This window comes from Phalangium opilio, unplaced genomic scaffold (genome assembly GCF_054372755.1).
Source record: "Phalangium opilio isolate 3A_F unplaced genomic scaffold, DU_Popi_V2 ptg000344l_1, whole genome shotgun sequence".
Classification (NCBI taxonomy): domain Eukaryota; kingdom Metazoa; phylum Arthropoda; class Arachnida; order Opiliones; family Phalangiidae; genus Phalangium; species Phalangium opilio.
This window is the reverse complement of record NW_028324227.1, coordinates 2,273,244-2,288,631: the sequence shown is the minus strand read 5'-3', so window position 1 is coordinate 2,288,631 and position 15,388 is coordinate 2,273,244. Positions and strand designations below refer to the sequence as shown.

General features: G+C 38.0%; 2 protein-coding genes and 1 long non-coding RNA gene across 3 annotated transcripts; 2 read left to right on the top strand and 1 right to left on the bottom strand.

Moving 5' to 3' along the window:
* Positions 1–739: 739 nt before the first annotated feature.
* LOC149610057 (venom protease-like) lies at positions 740–4,788 on the top strand. Its single transcript, XM_089859752.1, has 8 exons — positions 740–761; positions 869–1,080; positions 1,235–1,523; positions 1,578–1,651; positions 1,767–1,882; positions 1,952–2,229; positions 3,660–3,799; positions 3,867–4,788. Exons 1-8 carry the CDS (start codon positions 740–742, stop codon positions 4,023–4,025), a joined length of 1,290 nt encoding a protein of 429 aa, XP_089715878.1. The 3' UTR covers positions 4,026–4,788.
* Positions 4,789–6,130: 1,342 nt separating this feature from the next.
* On the top strand, positions 6,131–13,846 carry LOC149610056 (uncharacterized). Its single transcript, XM_089859751.1, has 22 exons — positions 6,131–6,561; positions 6,810–7,139; positions 7,204–7,353; positions 7,411–7,746; positions 7,820–7,990; positions 8,064–8,453; positions 8,520–8,717; positions 8,921–9,057; positions 9,119–9,283; positions 9,350–9,722; positions 9,914–10,019; positions 10,089–10,163; positions 10,842–11,053; positions 11,121–11,358; positions 11,711–11,919; positions 11,982–12,152; positions 12,211–12,492; positions 12,571–12,678; positions 12,740–13,074; positions 13,133–13,300; positions 13,358–13,560; positions 13,624–13,846. The coding sequence occupies exons 1-22, from the start codon at positions 6,462–6,464 to the stop codon at positions 13,829–13,831; spliced, it is 4,665 nt and encodes a 1,554-aa protein (XP_089715877.1). The 5' UTR covers positions 6,131–6,461; the 3' UTR covers positions 13,832–13,846.
* A 342-nt stretch (positions 13,847–14,188) lies between these two features.
* On the bottom strand, positions 14,189–15,290 carry LOC149610055 (uncharacterized). The gene is made up of 2 exons (XR_016376889.1): positions 14,707–15,290; positions 14,189–14,645 (listed from the first exon to the last, which is right to left on the bottom strand). It is a non-coding gene; the product is annotated as an uncharacterized LOC149610055 (long non-coding RNA).
* Positions 15,291–15,388: the final 98 nt, after the last annotated feature.

Here is a 15,388-nt window from a genome sequence, read left to right as displayed (position 1 = left end):
GATGACTTGGGTCTTATTTGGGTTATTGGAACAATCAACAAACTGACCTTGAAGGTCAAAGTCACTCATACTAACATGTTGATAAGGTCCCATCGATATAAAGTTGTCAATAAATACATCATGTTCAGGGTTAGTAGTTTTATAAAATGAAAAACGTTTCAGGAAGCACGTGTCAAATATGATAAACTAACATTCTGCTATCTCAAATTACCAAATTAAGTTTAGTGAGTTTAATAACTTTTGGTTAATTTAATCAAAAAGCGGCAATTCATCGCCTAGGTATCCCAATGACATGCTTGATAAGAAAAAAACAGGAACACAAAAGAATGTATAATAAAAAAATGGGATTTATATCACAAGAACTTAAATCTCTTGGGTGTCATCCTTCCCAAAAAAATACTCCTCGCATCGTTGACCGATCGTGAAGGAATAGAATCACTCTTAAATGGTACAGAAACGTTAAGATATTTCCATTCCTTTTGTTATACGTTATTATGAGATTTCGAGATCAACCTTCCGATCCCTCCTTCCGTTTTTGTACCGCGGCGAATTATATTCCAAGTTTTGCTTATGCTTTTATGAATATGGTATGGTAACTAAGAAGGTCGATGTAATATTTACAAAATAAGAAAAAAAATATTATTCTTGACTTATGAGAACAAATAAAAGGCGAGCGGTTTTCAGTTCTTATAAGGAAGAACTGACGAAAGGATATGCGTTGGAGAGGGGGTTATTTACAATGGATAACGCGGTTCTTGTTAGTCAGATTGATTAGTAAGTCAATTAGTTTGTTTTTTCGGGGAAAGGATAATTATACCGTACTGTTATAATTAACCAATTTGTTTTTAATGTTTTCCGTTTTTATCAGTTATCAATCCTTTGAGTCTCTTCGGATTATCGGGAAATGGCTTCGTTCAATCATTAATGCGATACAATCGGTGTCGAACGCCGGAAGGCTTGCAAGGACATTGTACCGATGTCTCACGTTGTACTCATCTACTCTTCGATTTCATTAAATTGCGACAGAGCGTCTGTTTTCGCAATATTTTAATGCCAGGAGTTTGTTGTCCAGTGCCAAAGGTATGTATAGTCACGAGTTTAAATCATCTTGACAAATAAGAGGGTTTTCATGATGAAGGCTTAAGTATGACCTTTACAAGAAAGGTCACAGAAATGGTTTATTCGCGCCTATGGGAGATTATTAATCATTACGAAACTATCTCCATCCCAGCAGCCTTTCGTTCCCGGTTCATCGCCTTTCCTAGAACACTCAACTCTACAAGCACAAACCACGACTGAAACACCCAACCAAGACTCGACGGAAACTATCTCAGCTACGCGGGATAGAAATGTCACCAGCACCCCACCTACGACTACGACCAGCACAACAACAACTCAGAGACCTCAAACTACTTTACCTACTCTCAGACCATCACTCCATCCAACAACCCACAACTTCCAACTCTCTACGCCACGACCTTTGCCCCCGTTTAATCCGATTGAGCAACCACTCGCCCGAGATGGTAAAGTATTTGAAATTAATGATACCGAAAAGGTAATTAACGTTTGACTCTTAGGTTGTGGTGTCGGTGGTAGAAGCGCTAGGATAGTTGGAGGAGAAGAAGCAAGACCAGGGCAATGGCCTTGGATGGTAAGTTGAAGGAAATTTATTCTAATTTTAGACAATAACTCGTTGTTTTGCGACCTAACACTTGCAAATACGATCATGCAAGCATACATTTTCATATCAAAATTTCCGTTCACAGGCGGCCATTTTCTTGGACAGTTCTAGAGGCAGAGAATATTGGTGCGGTGGCGCTTTGTTGAACGACCTCTACGTATTAACAGCGGCCCATTGTTTATCCGACGCAAGAGGTTACAGGTAATTAAGAAACACCATCCTTTCAAACATCGAATACATATTATAAAATCTAATTTTCCCCTTTAACAGATACAGACCGGGTCAGCTAACAGTGCGTCTTGGCGAACACCACTTATTCAATGATCATGATTTCGCCCACCCCGTGGAATACGGAGTCATGGATGTCAAACAACATCCTCAATTTTCCAGACACGGTTTCTTCAACGATATTGGTTTAATCAAACTTAGAAAGCCAGTGACCTTCGGTGATAATATCAGGCCCATTTGTATGCCCAACCCTGATGTGCAATCAAAGTCTTTAGTCGGATACATGGGTACTGTCATTGGATGGGGTACTCTCAAATACGGTAAGATCGGAAGGCGATTAATCAGTAGTTATCAAATATTCTAAACACTTCCCGCAAGTACTTTTTAAACCCCAAGAGAGAAACTTAATCTACACTAGGTTTTATCAGAAAACCTATAGCCTATGCAATAGAACTAGAAAAGAGCTTAATATCCGAGAATACATTATGGACTAAATTCACCTTCTTACGACTTGACAGATATCTCACTTACTGAGCATTGGATATTTCGAGTTAATTTGCTTCTGTTCATATTAAAAATAGAGAATAAAACCTAGACGGGCACTTTTTCCTATACTATATAATTCTGGGAATTTCCCTTATGTCAATCTTTATTATGACTTTCATTTCACGTCAGAAAACAGGTATTAAGAGACCTTGAGGGCCTATTACGCGTTGCCATTACGTCACGAATTTTCTAACAAATGTTAGCAAACTTAGCAATTGGATATATACAGGGTGTTTCTCATAAGTCTGGCATAAATTAAGGGGACGTTAAGACAATGATTTCTAATTTAATTAAGGGCTCATCCCTAAAACACTCAAATCATATCACAGTGGCCCGACGGAAAAAATGTCATAGAACATTTTCGACTCAAAATCGGTAAAAGAACATCCCCATTAATTCATCGCAGAAACACCCTGTATAATAGAAGAAAACCCGTTGAACCAGTCAAAGAGTTTAATACGAGAGTTACTAGTTATGGCACGACTAGCCAATGTTTCGTCTTCGGCGAATTTTTTTCTTTAAGGATTTATTATATCTTTTACCAAAGCCGCGTGACTAGATTTCGTGATTAGAATAGCTTGAATTAACGAGGATAGAAATTCTGTTAATGTCTGTGATATTCTTTTCTACGAAATTTTCAAAATTACAAAGTTGCGCAATATGTACTAATGGTAATAAGATAGTATTTCAACCTTAATGGTTTAGGAAAATTAGAAATTGATTCCAAGTATTGAGTTAAACAAAAGGATGTAGTAATTTCTATTTAATCAAATTATGAGCCATTCTTGTTGATTTTAAACTAATTTTAAGCAATATTCTCTCATTTTAATTATGGTTTAAAAGTAAAAGCAACTTATTTAGCAATTTAGGAGTGAGTTAGTTGAACTTCTTTTGTTAATCAGAAAAAACACAAGGATATCATACAGTTTACACAGGGAATTATTATTATGTCGCGATGGTACAATAGGTGTGGGAGGAATTTGAATCATATGACCGAAACGTAGAACGGTTACTAAAGTTTCACGCTTACATTACACGATTCAACGGAAGGATTAGGTTTCCACTTGTCACCTCAACAACAATGATTGTGAATACGTCATAGAGAGGCGTGATAATGGGCAACCAAAATGAATCATTATCTTGGAGCCCTCCTTCTTGAAATAACTGATCCTAGTTAAAACCTAACTTGATTTTTTTTTAACAGGGGGCTCTGGTAGTGGTTCTCTTCAACAAGTATCTATGCCCATTTGGGACAACGTCGATTGTGACAAGAGATACTTTCAACCAATCAACAAGGGATTCATGTGCGCGGGATTTTACGAGGGTGGTAAAGACGCATGTCAGGTACGCTATCATCCACTGATTCTAAACCCCATTGTTTTAATATTCATTAATTTCTGTTCAAATGAAGGGAGATTCAGGCAGTCCAATGATGATATCGGACGACGACCGCCGCTGGACAGTGGTCGGAGTGGTTTCATTTGGTAGCCGTTGTGCCCAAGAGGGTTTCCCGGGAGTGTACACGCGAGTTTCGGAGTACATGGATTGGGTAGAACGTAATATGATTTAGGTTGAAAAAAAAAAAAAAAAAAAAAAACACTGAAATTTGTTTGTCGATATTCGACTATAACTATATACAACACCACTCTCATTAGTATTTTAAATATTTTAAAAAGATTCCATCCTCTTCACGAATTCTTATTCAACTAATTTAATATAAAGTTTCTCAAGAACGTTGCTTAAATCAAGTAATAAACTTTCTGTGCAAAAAGAAATGAATTTGAGGTTAGGTTGCCAGATGAATTTTGGAAAAAACGCAAAGAGAAGTTTTCGATAAAAAAAAATTAAGAAAAACAAAAAAGCAGCTCAAGCGCAGGGCCATTAAAACATGTGATCATGATCAATTGCACCATGAATATTGAACTCCATTAATTCGGGGATTAACGTTAGTACTTTAGTGCCTTCTCTGTCCATTTCATTTAATTTCAAGCCTTACACGTGATATTTTTATAATTTACAATCAGAGTTGGCTTATCTCTAGAACAACACAAGAACAAATGAACCCGCGCTTTAGTTATGGAATTTATAGTCTTAAGTACGCTTCTCTATCTGTAAAATCAATCGTTTGATCCTAGGCTCACCATTGGGTGCTCAAGGTTAAAGGTTAGATGAATTTAGAATGCGTGCACCGTCAGTAAGTTCAATAAACGTGTGAGAATTGTACAAATTCATGAAAATATGGATACAGGCATGAATGCGTGAATTAAGTTATTGTAAGGTTGAGTTCCGTTGTTTTCTGGGGAATTTTTTTTTCATTAAAAAAAACCCCCAAACGCGAGCAAAGACCGATAAGTTATTATTTGATAAACTATAAATAATAAAGTGTATATTTTTATAATTCAAAAATATTGTGACTAACCTGTTATTTTTATAAATATCGTCCAAGCGGAAATTTAAATTTTCCTGGCGGAATGGAGTTTCCCTTTCCGACATTGATAAGAGCGTGACGGGATATTTCAATTTCCACATTTTCCACGAAATTTTAGGGTTTAAAATACATTTTAGACCTACAAGAATAGAAAAAAGTAGCTGTGAACCAAATTTATATTTAGTCATTTTAAGTTTAATTATTCATAAATTTGCATCTTATTTCAATAATTTTCAAGAAACGCCTTTAAGGTTATGCACCTATAACCGGTTATATTACAGTAATAATCTTTGTTAAATTAGCCACTAGCGAGTTCTTGTTAGGTAATTTACCTCAATTCATTGTTCAAAAAGAAATCTGGCATGGCTTCACTGAAAGCATATACGGTTTTTGACACTTTGAACTTGTGTGTTTTGGGGTGAATTTCACCATTTTAATAAACTGTAATTGTGTAAAAAGTCATATACGGGAAAACCAGGTTGAAACGCGAATTACCAGAAGTCACCTTCTGCATTATTCATTGTCAATGCCATTCGCTCAATTAGTTCAGCACCAGCGAACAGACCCAAAACCCATATGAAACCAACCCGATATAAAATTTAAAACTTTTCTTACTTTTGCAAATAGGAACTATTTATTTACTTCTGATTAAAAAGAAGTTGTCAGATTCACAAATAAAAACTTTTCCATAATTCAGAGAAAGCCTTAAAGATTCCTATCTACTCTATGAAGCATTTAACCGAACCAACTTAAATTCAAAGTCAACATCATTCACTATCAAACTTCATTGTATGGTTAAGAAACTTCTAATTTCTTAAAGACCTTAACCTAATAGTTTAAAGAAAGGGGTTGGATGTTTGATTGGGCGTCGTTTCGGCCCAAATTTAAAGAGGACATTGCGAAAACTGTATGGGCGTTCATTAGACTTAACCAAAGGTATTATGTGTCGCTAAAGATGTTAGTATTTAAAATACCCTCATGATTTTCGAGACAAAAGGATGCGCCTAGTGTTTAGACTCGCGTGCCCGGATTGGGTGCAGCCAATTTTGTTTACAAAAGTCGAAAAATTCCCAGAAATGTTATTTCCTTTCAACTTGTGGTAAAGTTCGATGGGAGGGAAAGGAAAAATTAACAACCGTTTTTCAGTAAATGAGTAAATTATAAAAGCTACTGGGAGGAAAAAAGGGTTCAGGAGCATCCGATGAGAACAGGTTTTTAATTCGCCTCCCCGAAATTCGCTAGATAAAGAGTAAAAACTTCAAGGCCCCTATAACTTGTAGCGTTGGATAGAGACCATTCTTATAAAAGGAGATAGCCGAGTTTAAAAAGTCCCAAATCGTCCCGGAGAGTAACGAAAGATCCCAGTATCATATCGAGCTTCTAGGAATTTACCAATAACAATAAAGTGAAAAGCAGAAATCCGATTAATAAACGCGATAGTGTTGTGTTAAATAGAACAAAGGTCAATAAGGATAAATAGCCCCTTGTAAATGAGCCATTTAAGGACTTGAATTATTGAAATACTTTAAATATTTGTGGTGGTTTTATCCACAGCAACACGCGCAAACCTACTCGAACATGAGGATGGTGCACTCGTACAATAAAATGTTCGGTGCCAAAGAAATTTTACTTTGTGTCTTGATTTTTACGATTCTTCATTCGTCCTTCGCTCAAAGAGGTAATACTTTGATTTTACATTAATCATTAAGAGGAAAGTTCAGTTTTTATGATGGGTTAAGGATACGAACTAATGACATTGTAGTTGGACTCACAATCAGAGATATAAGTATAAAACCTAATTTTAATTGTTGTTACAAGACAAGATGAGTGAATTACTCGATGTTGTCACGCAATGTCATGACTTAAGATTAGTCTGAGATAAGTAGATGCATGATGGAGGATTAATTAAGGATTCCCAAAACTTAGCACAAGGAGGGTCAAGAGCACAAGGAGGGTCAAGAGTACAAGGAGGGTCAAGAGCACAAGGAGGGTCGAGAGCACAAGGAGGGTCGAGAGCACAAGGAGGGTCGAGAGCAAGGCCAAATACAAGGCCAAATGCGAACGTTAACGAGGATGGTGATGACAGTACAGAACGGCCTTGTACAATAGGAGGCCGACAAGGTGTCTGTAAACACTTAAGCGCTTGTCTCGCTAATTTTGAAAGATTGGACGAGTTAGAAAGCGCTAGTTGCGACCTCGATAATGACATTTCCGGAGTTTGTTGCCCAACTACAAACCCAAGAGCAAGTGGTGCCAGTAAGTCTATTAATAACACCCCACATCTGTTAAAGTAAGGTTAACATTCTTTAAATATTATCAGTTCCAGTTGCAACGACCTCCGCCAGAAGAAGGCCAGCGGATGTGCCTATGCCAGTTATTTCAGAGAACGACGTAGATATTAGTGGCCGCAGAGTTTTGCAAGAAGTCGAGACCGATTTGGATAAGTTGGAAGCCGAATTACGTAGACGAGGTATAGTTTATTAGGATTATGTCTTTTCCAATCTTAATTGCGTTTTTCATTATTCAGGATTAACGGTACAGCCCGGTAGTGCTGGAGCATTTCACTTGGCCTTCTTCGGTGATAAAAGAGTCGCCCAAGACATTGGTCATGATGGTCAAGTACTCTTAGAAACGGCCGAAGAACTGGCAAGAAAATTCAACTTGAACGCCGTCCAGTCCCGATCAGGTTTATCAAAATTCAACGTGTCAAATTCCGTAGTTGGTAGGAGGTGCCCCAGACAACCTCGGTGTCCTATGACAAAATACAGAAGCATAGACGGTAGTTGTAACAATTTGATGCGCCCAATGTGGGGAAAGTCATTTATCGCCTTCAACAGGTTCATAGAACCCGATTTCGCCGATGGTTATTAATATTTTATTAACAACTTTAAGTATTGACATGTCATTTCTTATTAATTATTGATATGATCTTGTAGGTGTTAGTAAACCGAGGGTAGCTTCAGATAGTGGTGCTCTCCCCAGCGCTAGAGCCGTTTCGTCTGCAGCGACTCCAGACAAGGATGTACCAAACGAGCAATTGACATTGGCCGTTATGCAATGGGCTCAGTTCATCGATCACGATTTTTCCTTGGCCGCCGTGACCAGACGTAATTTATTCGAAAATAATCATGAAGGTGTATTCAAATGCGTAATTAAATAAAAACCTGTTTTTATCCATAGTGAGATCCGGTGAAGGCATCAAATGTTGCGACCAAGAAATATTGGACAACCCCAGACTTCGCCACCCTGCTTGTTTCGAGATTGAAATTCCTAGAGATGACCAATTTTACGCGAGACACAACCAAAGATGCATGGAGTTTGTCAGAACTATGCCAGCTCCTAGTCCAACATGTACTTTAGGCCCCAAAGAGACTCTCAACCAATTGACATCATTCATCGACGGTTCCCAAGTCTACGGGTCAACCGAAGAGGAATTGAAACGTCTACGCTCTTTCAAAGGTGGTCTGTTAAGAGGAACTCGATACAATAACGCTGATCTCTTGCCACGAGAAACCAACCGAAGCGAGGAATGTGTTGAAAGAGGAACTGATCTGTTTTGTTTCATGGCTGGTTAGTGTCTTAAAATCTACGTCATACTTCAACAGTTTTGATAAAAAAGAGATGGTTTTTATTTAGGCGACGAAAGAGTCAATGAACAAATCAGTTTGACTGCCATGCACACAGTGTGGTTTAGGGAACACAACCGTATCGCGAAACAACTTTCCGAGTTGAACCCTGGATGGACAGATGAAATTATTTTCCAAGAAACCAGGAGGATCGTGAGTGCTGAGATACAACACATCACGTACAACGAATTTTTACCAATCTTACTTGGTAAGTAATTGTTCCTAGCTTATATAGTAAGACAAGTTAACAGAATTGATAGTTTGGCTTTAAATGGTTGATCTATTTTAAGGCCATTTAGTGAGGCCAGAGTTTTAACAGAAAGCATAGACTAGTGTTTGAGGCTCCGCGGTTGCGGTTTCGTTCTGAACCATCCGTCTTCACAACTAATATGGAATTTTTCAACTCTATAGGCAGAGACACGATGAGAAATTTTCGTTTACTTCTAAGACCATCTGGATTCAGTGACGATTATGACGCAACAGTTAATCCAACTATCGGTAATGGGTTTTCCTCCGCCGCTTACCGATATGGACATACTTTAGTTCAGGTATATTAGAGAATGTACACATTTAAATGAATTTGGTTAATTAAAATCAATAAAATTACAGGGTAAAGTGAATTTAATCGAAGAGAACGGCAGAGTTAAGGAGAGCCATTCATTGCACAGTACATTTTTCAACCCACATTTAATTTACCAAGGCAAAGTCGATGGACTCATAAGAGGTCTTACAACTCAACCAGCTCAAACATTTGATCGTTTTGTCACCACTTCAGTAAGGCTTTTCGTAGCTAATCAGAATGACGCTTATGTTTTAACCTATGAACTGTTTTCCTTCCAGTTGACGAATCACCTCTTTCAACCACCATCGGCCCAGTTCGGTCTTGATCTTATTGCTCTTAACATTCAGAGAGCGAGAGACAACGGGGTTCCGAGTTATAACCAATACAGAGAATACTGTGGTTTCCAAAAAATAAGGTCTTTCGACGAGTTAAACGCTTTCATGCATCCTGATACCGTCAGAGGTTTCAAGAAAAATTATCGAAGCGTCGATGATATTGACTTGTTCCCAGCTGGAGTCGCCGAAAAGTCCTTGCCGCACGCAACATTGGGTCCAACCTTCGCGTGTATTGCCGCTGAACAATTTAGGAGACTCAAAGTTGGAGATCGCTTCTTTTACGAAAACGGGGGAATGGAATCGTCCTTCTCACCAAGTAATAATGGTTTTCCTAGTTCATAGCGGCTTTAAGACTATAAATGATACGATACTTTAGCGAACAAATAGTCATAATTAGAGAACTTAATGAACTCTTATTGTTTTTGCCCATTAAATAATTCAGAATGTATCCTTATTGCTTAAATTACTCTGTCCCAATTAATATTAACCAAATTTGAAATATTTTAGGACAACTGAGAGAAATTAGAAAAAGCAGTTTGGCCCGAGTATTTTGCGATAATGCCGATAACATACAAATGATGCAACCATTAGCATTTGTACGACACAGAAATTGGTAAGGAATTCATTTACGCCACTCATGTCTAACGCATCAAATAACAATTACAATTTTACTTAATATTAGGAATCCTAAAGTGCCATGTAACCGTAGAATTATACCTAGGATGAACCTAAACGCCTGGAGAAACGAGCCAACTTGGTCTTCCTAGAATTTTGTAGTAAACAATTACGGTCTTCGAAAAATACACCTACGTATACAGACAATTGTTAAAGTTGCATTTTTCCAAAATAAAATGCCGTGTTTTTATTATTTTCATTGTTAATTTCATTTTATTTAAAAAAAATAAAAAAAATTAAATGTACAAAAATTGTAAGATATAATTTATTCAATCCGACGCAAAAGCTTCGCGCAACATACACGCGTCATTAAACGCAATTGAGCGTTTGTTGAAAAATAAATACCCTTAGAAACCCATGTTCTTTTTCTACTGAATGACATTTTGAAGTTACATCACGGCTCTTTACCTTTCCGAAAATTAATCTATCGACCTTGAGTATAGAAGAGTTTAAAATGAAAATAACTACACGTGTATGTAGAAACCCGAATCTTAAAGCCAGTATCCAAGGGTCCATCAAAAATTGACGGGGGTGCTGGGGGTATTACTCTCCCAAAGTCGCAAACCTAAAGGTAACCAGTCGTGCGAAGAGAAGGATTTCCCGAGCAAATTTTCCCCATTTACTTTCTTTTTATTATTTTGTTCAAGAATCCGAGAAATTATCTTAAAAAAACCTTCGTGGGCGAAACTTGAAGACTTCTTGAGAGAAGAGCTAAGAATCTTTAGAAAGACGAGAGCGCGGGTTATAAAGTGGATGATAGGAGTGTGCCCAACAAAAGGTTCCTTGACTGCTTGGCGGCTCAGACCTTGGAACACCTGAACAATTTTGCTAGTAATTATCGGGGATTGTTCGGTCTAAGCATTAAAGAACATCCGGACATTTTTTATTTGAGGCAGAATCGAGAAAGAGTTATGAAGTCTTTCGTTACGTGTATGATAGTATTTTTCATCCTCGTGGATTGCCAAAGACCAGGTGAGACTGGAAAACTTCACAACAAAGCCTTGTGATCGTTAATTTTTTCCAATTTTTATGACATAAGTGCCCAGACGATACGGTCCTATAGTGTTTCCAGGCTCGTGCGCGACTTCAAGCGGAAGTCTGGGACAATGCCGAACCGCCAGCACCTGTTTTTCTATCATAGAGGACGACATCAGATTCCATTTGTCCGAATGCGTCCAACCCAACGGGGATCCAGGATTTTGTTGCCCATTGGCTCCTACCGCAACAACCGCGGTGTCTTCCAACTCTATCTTCCCACCCAGCCAAACCAGAACGCCGTACGTGGTCATGCCCGCCATCACGGTTGAAGACATGAACCAAGCTGGACAAATAGGGATACAACAACATCAGAATGTGGTCAGGTTGGAGAATGAATTGGCCCAGAAAGGTAGGATCTGTTGAACGATGCAGTGATAATTCAGAAGTACAACGTTACTTGGTTTCAGGGCTATTTGTCAGAAAAAACACTCCTGAAGCTTATCATCAAGCATTTTTTGGGAGTAGTAAAAGAGCTCAAAAAATTGCCAAACTAGGTTTTGTTGGATTGGAAATCTCAATTGATATATACAACAAGTACTTAATTCTGGCATTTTACAATACCATGAACAATTTTCTAACTGTGTCAAATAGATTTCAGTTGAATCCACTGCAAGGCAGGGATGGTCTAACCCAGTTTGACTTGACTAAGACCGAATTTCAGGGTATTTGTCCGCGTCAGCCATACTGCGAAGATAACAAGTACCGAACCCAAGATGGTAGTTGTAACAACCTAAATCATGGCTTATGGGGGAAGTCTTTCACGTCGTTTCAGAGATTTTTACCTCCTAAATACATTGATGGTATGTAAAACCAGGTATAGTTATCAAAATATAACTGTATATAATTCTTTTTGGTTCGAAAGGAGTGAATCTACCAAGGATCGCTTCGGACGGAGGACCTTTACCTAGTGCTCGTTCAGTATCTGCCATGGCCACTCCAGATATGGATGTACCCCATAACATGTTCACTCTCCTCACCATGCAATGGGGACAGTTCATAGATCACGATTTAACTGTGACGGCTATCACTAAAAGTAACTTCTTAGCTTTGATGAATATAAAAATTAAAGACTAATCAATGTCAACCAACAGCTGCCAAAGGCGATGGAATCAAATGCTGCTCACCGGAGATCCAAACTAACCCTCGACTACGACATCCCGAGTGCTTCGAAATTGACATACCCAAGGATGACCCGTTTTATGCCATTCATCAACAGACGTGCATGGAGTTTGTCCGATCAGCACCCGCGCCAAGAAATGACTGTAACCTTGGCCCTAGAGAACAGCTAAATCAGCTAACAGCCTTCGTCGATGGGTCGATGGTTTACGGATCAACGCACGAGGAAACCTCTAAGTTACGAAGTTTCACTGGAGGTAAGCATCTATTCTTACTTTGATCTTGAGAACTAGTGATTTTCTTTCTGGAAACTGCTTAAACTCACGTATTTTTAGGACGTCTGCTAGTCCTAAGGTACAACAAAGCCGACCTCCTACCAAGAGATATGAACAAGAGTGAAGAATGTGCCCAACGTCAAAGTGATCTGTTTTGCTTTATGGCTGGTATGTAAGGTTTATTAATTAATGTCCATTCTTTTCTTACATAAAATTTAATGAAATTAAGGTGACGAACGGGTAAATGAACAAATCAGCTTAACGACCATGCATACAATATGGATGAGGGAACACAATCGAATAGCGGACGAACTACAGCGACTAAATCCAGAATGGAGCGACGAAGGAGTTTTCCAAGAAGCAAGAAGGATAGTCGCGTCTGAAATACAGCATATCACCTACAATGAGTTCTTGCCACTACTGTTAGGTCGCCAAGTTATTAGAGCCTTTGGTCTGCGCCTGGAACCCAATGGTTACAGTTACAAATACGACCCTACTGTCAACCCCAGTATAGCCAATGTTTTCGCAGCGGCAGCCTATAGATATGGACATACACTTGTTCAGGTAATAGGCCAAACAAATTTCAAAGCGAGTTACGGAACTTCAGCTCATTATGTTACAGGGAAATGTCAAATTAGTCAATCCAGACAATACAAAAGCAGCTGAGGTACCATTATCAACACAGTTTTTCAATCCTGTTATGATGTACACGCCAGGAAATTTGGACAGATTTTTGCGGGGACTTATTTCAACACCAGCTCAAAAATACGATTCTTTCGTTACCAAACAGGTTAGTTTACAATTAACTGAATTTTACTTTCATTTTACGCGATTACTATCCATTTAGCTAACAAACCACCTGTTTGAAATACCTGGACACGGTTACGGATTGGACCTCGTCGCCCTGAACATACAAAGAGGTAGAGACCATGGTATACCCGGGTACAATGACTGGAGGGAACATTGCGGGTTTTCAAGAATATACTCATTTGAAGACCTCAAAAAGTATATGAATGAGAATGCAGCCAATGCGTTTAAGAAACTATACAGGTATAATTAGGTTCATGCCAATAGAAAATGACAGAGATAAGCTTAGTTATACACAACTTTCAGAAACGTCGATGATATAGACCTGTTCCCTGCAGGAGTGGCTGAATTCTCTATAACTAACGCTACATTAGGGCCAACATTCGCTTGCATTGTTGCTGAACAGTTCAGAAGGTTAAAGGTCGGAGATCGTTTCTGGTACGAAAATGGGGGTCAAACTGGATCTTTCAGCGAAGGCAAGTATTTAAGTCCATACTGGCTTGTCAGTGACTAATATCTACTCAAACATTTCTAGGACAATTACAAGAGATAAGGAAAGTTAGTCTAGCCCGTATCATTTGTGATAATTCGGATGATATCAAATCAGTACAGCCCCTGGCATTCATTGGGCCAATGCCATGGTAAATATAAAAGCCCTTCGATAAGTTTGTTTGAATTTCAATTGTTAAATCTATGTGCGTTACTTAGGAACCCCGTTGTCAGTTGCTACAGTAGTCAAATACCACGTCTCAATGTACAACTTTGGAAATCCGAACCACTTGGCTTGTAAATTAAACCAAAATTCTTACTTCGTCACCTTGCATTATCCTTATTGTTACCACCGAAGTTAATCACCGGTATTGTCCTCTCATTTATTCTTAACGTTATTTTATTTTATTTTCATTTTTTCATTTAAATAAACTTTGAATTGTTTTAATTTTAGTAAATTATTTAACCGAATAACATTGAAATTAAAATTGCAAATTGGTCGACGTAATTACGGGGTGGGAGGTTTAATTTTATCTCACCCACGAGTGACTTTCTGATTTTTTTGATGGGAGGTGACTCTATAAAACAATTTTTCCTCTTATTTTGAGATAAGAACTCAATTGCTTCTTTCCGAGCGTATAATTATATTTTTCAAAGTTTAATTTTTTTATTTTTATTTTTGGGTTTTATCAGTTTTCTGTGAGAATTGTTAGGGTGAGTGTTTCGCCATTGTTGTCACGTAAATAATGATTGTAAGGGTAGATATCCTCTTACAAGTGACCACTGACAATCCATGTCTCCCGCTGATGGTACATCAGATGAATTAAAAGAAAACCCAGCTGTATAAAATCGTTCCGAGACTTTTATTTATTTTAACTAAACAAAAATTTTAGAAATTACGTTTGTTGTTTCTTTATGTTGGTGCCACCGTCACCTCATCAACTCTCATAGCCTGTAGACATTTTTTGACGATAAAACAAAGAGTTCTTAATTAAGTTAGATAAATTGGGACTGAAAACTTTCCAACTAGATTTTGCGTAGAGAAACATGAAAAAGTGGTTCTTTTAACTAATGGTATTTTTATCCCCAATATTGAACGCTGTCTTAACATGGGTGGTAAAAGTTTTTTAAATTGATTTATTAGGAAATTCATTGTAACCTTGGAATCTCCCGATAATATGAATACCTCTATTAGTGGAACTAATCACTTCGCGTTAAAATTTGTGCAAACTTAAAATGAATTGGTACGTCACCAACGTCACGACCTATGACGTCATAAAACGTCTCTGAAGAAAAATTAATATCACACGGCGTGCTAGTTTTCTCAATAAAGCCGGTTTTTCTGCCAGAAGTAGTGATACTATCTTGATCTTGAAGGCTTCCCCACTGTAATCGTTACAGTACGGGTGCTGTATTTCGTGAGAACCGGAATTTTTGCCAAAATTGGATTTTTAAAATTGGTAATGCTTCAAATAGTCTTAGTATATGTTTTCATAGAGACCGTTCGTAACTTTAAACCAAAGAACATTGTATATTAACCGCTAATGTTGACAATGTCAGGATGCATTCGCTGAAAATATAT